Source organism: Oncorhynchus gorbuscha, linkage group LG17 (genome assembly GCF_021184085.1).
Source record: "Oncorhynchus gorbuscha isolate QuinsamMale2020 ecotype Even-year linkage group LG17, OgorEven_v1.0, whole genome shotgun sequence".
Lineage (NCBI taxonomy): Eukaryota > Metazoa > Chordata > Actinopteri > Salmoniformes > Salmonidae > Oncorhynchus > Oncorhynchus gorbuscha.
The window spans coordinates 52,508,339-52,517,173 of record NC_060189.1 but is presented as its reverse complement, the minus strand read 5'-3'; the positions used below and the strand labels follow the sequence as shown (position 1 = coordinate 52,517,173).

Sequence of the window (8,835 nt, the reverse complement as noted above, 5' to 3'; positions counted from 1 at the left end):
GATTCTTCACAAAAAATACAGTTTTATATCTTTATGTTTGAAGCCTGAAATGTGGCAAAAGGTCGCAAAGTTCAAGGGGGCCAAATACTTTCGCAAGGCACTGTCTGTATATGTGACAAGTAGAATAACTTTTCTCACTATGGTAACACTTTACCTTTTTCTGTAAATCTGGTTCCCTCGCTTTGGAAAAGGTTCAACATTACAGTACGCACATCTTCACTAATTTATGTCAAGTAAACATGAATTAAGGCACTATAATTTCCTCATTATAAAACACCAGCATCAAACAAAAAGACAAGGTTATTTATCATTGAAGCATTTTTACAGACACCATCATCACCATATCATCTACTCTGTCTCATCATACTCATTCTTTCCTCAGTTCACCTCATCCAGTTCCCCACTACATCCAAAAACAACGTAATTAACTACAAACTAACTAGTACTACATTACATGTCACTGTACACTATACTAGCTAATACTACATATCACTACAATCTATACAAGGCCGTGTGCATTTTCTGCTGGTGTATCCTGAGGTAACGTACAGGCGAACGGCCTCTCTTCTGTGTGGATCTTCAGGTGCATCTTCAGATGGTGCTGGTGGGAGAACCTCTTCTCACACTGGGGGCAGCTGTAGGGTTTCTCCCCCGTGTGGACCCTCTGGTGCCTCTTCAGGTGGCCAGCCTGGGTGAAGCGCATGTGACACTGGGTACAGCTGAAGGGTTTCACCCCTGTGTGGACCCTCTGGTGCCTCTTCAGGTTGGACGGGTGGGAGAAACTGGCCCGGCATAGGGGGCAGACAAATGGTTTCTCCCCCGTATGCATCCTCTGGTGGATCTTCACCTGTTTGGGGAAACTGAAGGCTTTCCCACAGAATGAACACGGGAATCGCTTCTCTTTGGCGCTGCCACCTTTACTGATTCCATCTCTACTACTGTAATTTGTCAATGGGCTTGTGTAGCCATTTAGTGTTGAGGCACTGGCATTGTCTGAGGTCTGGTTTAACATTAGGAGAGTGTGAGGAGGACGAAGGCCAGGGAGTGTCTGTGTTGTTGCAGGGTCCATGTTCCAGTCGATAGATCCTATAGAAGGCAGGCTAAAGGCAGCACCTGTTAGGGGGTTTACCTGAGGCCCCATCAGTCTCTCTGAATCACAACTATAGGAGCAGGATGGATGTCCCTGTCCCCGCAGACCTAATCTACGCCCCGCCCTGGTCTCAGCCAGTCTGTTGTCATGGAGACTAAGTTTGTTTGTTGTTTTGTGATCGACTGTCTGTTTCTGGTTGTGCTTAACAGTGTTGTTCCCCATCCCAAAGTTGATGCTGTCCCCTCTGGTCCTGGCCTGCTCAGTGACCTTGTCCCCTGGGCTCTTAGCTGCACCCGTCTGGGTCTGGGAATCCAAGATGGCCACCCAGTCTGCTCTGTTAGCCTCCAGCCAACCACCTTCAGGAAGAGGTTAGAAAATAGACTTCACAAACATGGAAGAGAAGACTCTACACGTGCAGTTGAGTCAATTAATTGTTCATACATTATAATGTGTGTTTTGTATGTAAACATAAGTTGTATTGATTTCATTTTATGAATGAAGAAAATAAAAAATAGTCCCATTGAAGATCTATTACTGTATGGAGGCTATATGTATTTCTCCTTTACCTTGCTCCCCCACCTTTAGTCCACTCAGCAGGTCAATGCTCTCTGGTCTGTCTTCTACTTTCTCCTCTTTGACCAGCAGCAGATGAGGCTTCCCATCCTCCATGTCTACTGACTGTAAGAGATACAGAGTGAGAGGATGTTGGATCAAGAAATCTTATATCAGCACCCTGCTATGGAGCATCTTTTGATTGGGCAATGAGGGATTTCTATGAGTATTATGCAAACATGTTAGTTAATTTGATTACTTGACACTCTTCAATGGTTTGATCATTCAAAGACATGGTCCCACACTTAAGACAAAATTTATCAAGACCTGGGCCCGTATCCACAAAGCATCTCAGAGTAGGAAATTGGTCGTAAGTGCTGAGAATACTCCTTACTCTTATGGGTAAATATGCAGCGAGTCAGTGGTTCCTGTGCCACTTGCAAATGCTTTAGAGTTGTTCAAATAATGTTTTGATATTTCTATATGATCAATCCATAATCCATAAATAATATAGACCTACATTATATCTTGCACTTTTGATAAAGATTTCATGAGGCCCATTTCACATATGTCTAAATACTTATAACCACTAGACAAAAATGTATAAACATGTTTTTCTTTAATTATTGAATTTCCTACACGTTATGCCAAGCTATCCCTTTGTAGCAATGGAGGGCATCTAGAGCTTATGTTAAGTTTGATTGTGTTCGATGAAAATGAATCGACCTTTAGTAAAATGTTGCATGCAACATTATTGACAAGTAACTTGATGCCTACTGTGCCAAAGCGATATAGAGTTGTTAAAAAGGAGTGACGAGTGTGTTGACATAACAGCAACATTTTGCTTTTAACAAACATCATAATTGGTTAAAAAAATACATTTAAAAAAAGCATATGCATGCCAACATATTATATAGGCAATAATTAAGACTAGGCAAAGTGGTCGTGTCAGGTGACAAATGATATCAAACGATTTACTATTGCAACATTCACAGTCACATTCATTGTGGTTGTCTAAAGCATGCTATAGAGCAGGGGTTCCCAAACTTTTTCACTCAGGCCCCCCTTCCAGCATTGGGGAACATCCCGTAATATTTGAGTAACTCAAGCATTACAAAAAAATCTATGGGCTAAAAAATGTTAGCTGACATGGGCTGGACATTTCTGACAAGTTCAAAATAGCTCTCTAAGGTATGCAATGACTGACATGACAAGAGAAAAACGAATTTCAAAATTACACTCTGCCTCCCCAGTTTTGGAATCACTGCTCTATAGTTCACAGCTGGCGATGCCTCATTGCGATTTGTTATTCCCCATTATTTGAGACATTGCCAATGAGCGTCAACTGTCGAGACTACCAGCTGACAAACTTTTAAGAGTTGATTTTACTCCTGGCTCAGAGTTTGTCTGAACAGTGTCTTTACATCATCCTAAAACCTACGCTGAGCTGGGAGTTTTTTTAGTCTTAAAAAAAACGTTGAACTGGATTCCTAGGCCCTTTTCTGAGATGCCCAGGGCCCGTAACCACAAAGAGTCTCAGAGTAGAAGTGCTGATTGAGGATCAGGTCCCCACTTGTCTATATAGTCTTATTCATTATGATCTAAAAGACAACACTCTGAGAGGCCTAATACCAAACATACTGTAGTTCAGTGGGTTTACCTCAGTGAGACTGTGTGTGGTCCTGTGCTGCTCAGCTGGTTCATCTGTGGGTTCAGGAGGAGGTGTAGTCTGGTTGTCCTCCATGACCATGTTCCCCTCAGAGTTCCCCAGACCCTCCTCACATCCCTCCTCCTTCACTAGCAGCACCTCTGGACCCTCCTCCTGGAAGAGACAAGTGATACAGATCACACAGACATACACTCCCTCAGATACACACACACACAGATATGAAACACTTTAAACACGGAGCGTTTATCAATCCCCACTACATCCGAGTCCTATACTGTAGTTAGAGAATGATTTCATTGTTGTTAAGCCCATCATGGTGGACATAAATATGATGTTGAGGGTAAATGAGTCAGCTATGATAAGTCAAAAGTCAGACAAACCTATTTTGACATGTACAGTAGGTGTTTGTCAGTGTGTGGGTATATTTAGTTAGTGTATAATGGTTATAAAGTGCTGTCAGGTGTTTGCAGAATAGGGTGAAATCAGATGTGATGTATATTAAAGAGAGCCTCAATGATAGTCTTAGAAGAGTACCATTTTGTGTTTATTAATAAACATAAACAAGTTTTAAATACACCACAAATATACATGTCAACTACAAATCTGCATTCATATTCAAAGTGTCTTGGGAAAAAAATAAGTATTGAATGGAAGTAATGAAATAGGCATTTGTGAACATCATTATAGACTACACAGTACAAACACAATATCTAACAGACTTTTTTAGGCTTATACAGTATATGCCTTATACAGAGTGTACAAAACATTAGGAACTAGGCTTGGGAGGTAAACCGTGTATACTGGGGTATTTGGAAATAGCCACAGGATGGTTTATCAATACCGTATTAACTATTTCTTTGCTGTTTTTCAATACATTTTTTATATTTGTAGCTACTTAAAATGTATAAATGGACCAATTTGACACATTTGGGCAAACTCCTGGCAGACTTGATACAAAATGGTGTAATGTAAAAGTGGTGTAATTGTTCGCTGCCCGCACCTGCCCGCCCGTCCAGCATCACTACTCTGGACGGTTCTGACTTAGAATATGTGGACAACTACAAATACCTAGGTGTCTGGTTAGACTGTAATCTCTCCTTCCAGACTCACACTAAACATCTACAATCTCCTTCCAGTTCTCTGCTGCCAATGACTGGAAAGAACTGCAAAAATCTCTGAAGCTGGAGACTCATATCTCCCTCACTAGCTTTAAGCACCAGCTGTCAGAGCAGCTCACAGATCACTGCACCTATACATAGCTCATCTGTAAATAGCCCATCCAATCTACCTCATCCCCATACTCTATTTATTTATTTTACTCCTTTGCACCCCAGTATCTCAACTTGCACATTCATCTTCTGCACATCCTACCATTCCAGTGTGTAATTGCTATATTGTTATCACTTTGCCACCATTGTCTATTTATTGCCTTACCTCTCTTATCCTACCTCATTTGCACATGCTGTATATAGATTTTTCTACTGTATTATCGATTGTATGTTTGTTTATTCCATGTGTAGTTCTGTGTTGTGGTATGTGTCGAATTGCTTTTCTTTATCTTGGCCAGGTTGCAGTTGCAAATGAGAACTTGTTCTCAACTAGCCTACCTAGTTAAATAAAAGGGTGAAATAAAATAAAACAATTAATAAACTGATCAGTCTGAAACTTTGCACACACACTGCTGCCATCTTGTGGACAACATATAAATTACACAGAATCCTCAATGGCCTTTCTCTTGCATTTCAAACACGATGGAACAAACATGTTTTTTGTTTGTATTATTATCTTACACTAATTCCACATTCACACAATCTTCAAAGTGTTTACTTTCAAATGGTATCAAGTCAGGGCCTGAGCTACAGGCAGTTAAGATTTGGTTATGTCGTTTTAGGCAAAAATTGAAAAAAAGGGTCCGATCCTATTAAGTAAACTTGTGCAATACGTTAGGAGATAAAGCAGATTGCGTTCTTCATTATACATTATGAAGCTTACTGCAGTTCCCCAGAACAGTTGGTTTGCAAATAGCACAATGGGAGAAAATGGGTGCAGGTGAGTCAACATGTGTAAACAGTGTCGCGTTTTTAAGTGCCTTTGAATGGGGTATGGTAGTAGTTGCCAGGTGCACCGGTTTGAGTGTGTCAAGAACTGCAACGCCGCTGGGTTTTTCTCACTCAACAGTTTACATGTGTATCAAGAATGTTCCACCACCCAAAAGGCATCCAGCCAACTTGACACAACTGTGGGAAGCATTGGAGTCAACATGGGCCAGCATCCCTGTGGAAAGCTTTCGACGCACTTGTAGTCATTTCCCTGACGAATTGAGGCTGTTCTGAGGGCACAAATGGGGTATAACTCAATATTAGGAAGGTGTTCCACACAATGTCTGGATGCAATACTCTACCCAGGAATATTCAACATTTAAATCTGTTACTCTTGTTATTCTAAATGAATCTGTGGATATTTTCTGCTTACAACAATGAAAATGTATATTTTCCTTTAAGGCAGGGTTTGATCTAAATGTCAGAAGTTATTTAGTGGAATGTTTTTTCTGCTGGTGTATCCTGAGGTATCTCCTCTCTGAAAACCTCTTCCCACACTGCGTACTGACAAACGGCCTCTCTCCCATGTGGACCCTCTGGTGCCTCTTCAGGTCACCAGCCTGGGTGAAACGCATGTGACACTGGGTACAGCTGAAGGGTTTCTCCCCTGTGTGGACCCTCTGGTGTCGCTTCAGGTCACCAGCCTGGGCGAAGCGCATGTGACACTGGCTACAGCTAAATGGTTTCTCCCCTGTGTGGACCATATGGTGCCTCTTCAGGTTGCCAGCCTTGGCGAAGTGCATATGACACTGTGTACAGCTGAAGGGTTTCACCCCTGTGTGGACCCTCTGGTGGATCTCCACCTTCTGGGGGCAGCTGAAGCCTTTGTTACAGAACATGCAGAGGAACCGTTTCTCTTTACTGTTGTTTGATGTTGCTTCCCCTCCCCGAGCCTGAGCTCTAGCCCTGTTGTTTGAGTTCAATACCTGATCGAAAAGGATGCGGCCGTGTGAATCAGAAGGTGCCATCGATGTGGACACTGGGTCGCGATCTCTGAACGAGAGTAAAGGGGAGTGGGTCGCAACATTTAGATTTGTCTCTAAGCTTTCCCTGTAGTCTAAGAAGTCACTGGTGTTTCCCTGCGAGTGTCCTTCTCCTAAAGGAGTCTGGTCTGCATTCCATGTCAGAGGAGCACCACCCTCCACTTTCACAGTCACCTCATCTACGTCCAGCCCCTCCCCTTTATTATCTTGGAACCCTTCAGAGTATACACTACTACTGTACTGGTTCCAGTCCCCTGTCATTGAATTAGTCTGTGTATCCAAGACCAAAGGCATGTCACCAGATATAATCTCTGTCTCTGTAGCATATGAACAGGACGGGCCATTCTGAGTCTGTAACAAGTCACTTGAATACGGATGGGACCTCACCGTCCTCTGGCTCGTGTTACCATAAAGTAAATTCTCTGAGCGGGAAGCAAGAGGACAGCCAAGTTGCCCCATCCCCGTTAAAGTCTCTGTGTCTGTCTCTGACTTGAGGACGGCGTTCGGCGTTCCACTGACCTCCGTGATTCTGCGTCGGGTCCTGGGCTGCACTGGGGGGGTGGTGGGGTCCTCCATGGCTACGGTGGGCTCGTTAGCTGCTCCAGTCCGAATGTCTCTGCTGTGCCGTAGGTCCTCCTCTCCTTCATACCTCTCCTGCTTGACTCCAGGACCTGCAGCCTCTGCAGACTGACACAAAAAGAGAGGAGGTTATCAGTACATGAGTTCAATTGTATAACAATGTTGTAGGGAAGTCTCACAAGCTCCCCTATGGCAGATTACATGAGGATGTACATGTAAACAAGTGAATAGCTGAGGGGAGCCTTTCTGAAATACTTTGATTTACAAAGTAGCACATTTTTTATGCAACACTATTACACTAACCTCTATCATGATAATGTGCTGGGTTGATGTTCCACTCCCCTCATCAACAGTGATTGGTTGGTCATCTCTCCATGTATTGTGTCCCGCTGGTTTCACAAAGCTCCTGTAGCCTCCAGTGAGACGTCCACCTGAGAGAGTGATTGGGGGGAAAGAGGTGGTTAGGTTAGCTACTGTCAATGTTCAACGCTGTATTGTACACTATTGACACTGTCTAGAATTGGCCAGGATGTAAGGCAACACTTCTCATTACTTCTTGATATACTATTTATAGATTGATGTATTATATTCCATGCATCACATTGTTTTCATTGAGTAAATAATAAGTGCAGTAAATCAAGAATCTGGTTAGAATGAGTGTCTTTGAGCAAGACAGCTAGCTAAGTAATCAGGGGAATTATTGCATAAAAAACTGCCCAAGACCCAATTCTTGGCAACACATCTCAATGGGGTCCAGTTGCTACATCATCTCTCAGAGCGGTCATCCCTTTAGAAAGTGGGCGTTTCGGGAAGAGTGGATTTCGAGAAGTGCTGGAACCGCAATGACTTGATATATCAATTATATTTCAAATATTGTAAAAACGTTAAGGTAGCTAATGTTAGCTAGTACTTACATTTACGAAAAAAAATAGTTACATACATGGCTACCTGATGGTAACGTTCAAAGACAGCTCACGATAGACATTTCTTTGCATAACTGAAATTCATTGCTGTCATCTCTGCAGAGTGCAGACCACGACTAACGTCCGATAACCCAAACGAAGTCTTGAGTTGCACCTTTCAAAAACCCCACACCTACTTATATGGTTCCTTTCTAAATGTCCACTCCTTTCGAAACCACTACTTTTCCTGAGAGATGAGCTACACTGCACTGAGAGATTGATTTACATATCAGTAGGTGGCAGCATAGAGACCGCAAAGGGATGACCTCTCAGAGATGATGTCACAGCTGGATCGCTGTCACACATCTGAACACATGTGCAGGAGGCGACAGACATATATTTACAGCCTCGGCCTTTGCTAAATGTACCTCTTGCCATTCCTCTGTATCGGTCGATGATCTTGACACTACTGGGACTGGCGAGGACGCGCTCCCGTGCCACCTTCAGTTCCAGTAGCTGTAGTTTCTTCCGCAATGTCCTGTTTTCTTTTTGGGTTTGAGTTATTTCCAAACGAAACACTGCATAGTCGTCGTCTACGACTTTACAGATCTCTGCCACGGCTGCATTCGCTAGTACCTCCATGATGGAGGCTATTTGAGTGTGAGAAACCATACATTTAGCCATTGTTAGCAGCTTGCTAACGTCAGTATCTAGCTAGCTATCGTCCCCTAGATAACTTCTATTGACAACGTCTGGTCTCCAATGCGAACTAAATAATACATGTGATAAGTGTGTGATATTGTGCAGTTAAATTAGTCATATCTTCAGTTCCAGAGTGTTAATAAATCCATAAATAACAACGCTAACCTGGAAACTGTTCTTGTTCACCGTTGACTTTTTTTGTATGAATTTCCGGCAGACTAGACGCTGTGTTGCGTATTACTGTCACAGGTCGGAGTGT

At 42.7% G+C, this 8,835-nt stretch overlaps 1 protein-coding gene across 1 annotated transcript; it reads right to left on the bottom strand.

Moving 5' to 3' along the window:
• Positions 1-8,835, bottom strand: LOC124001639. The gene is made up of 6 exons (XM_046308612.1): positions 8,303-8,835; positions 7,276-7,403; positions 6,913-7,080; positions 3,303-3,464; positions 1,657-1,768; positions 1-1,446 (listed from the first exon to the last, which is right to left on the bottom strand). Exons 1-6 carry the CDS (start codon positions 8,556-8,558, stop codon positions 500-502), a joined length of 1,773 nt encoding a protein of 590 aa, XP_046164568.1. The 5' UTR covers positions 8,559-8,835; the 3' UTR covers positions 1-499.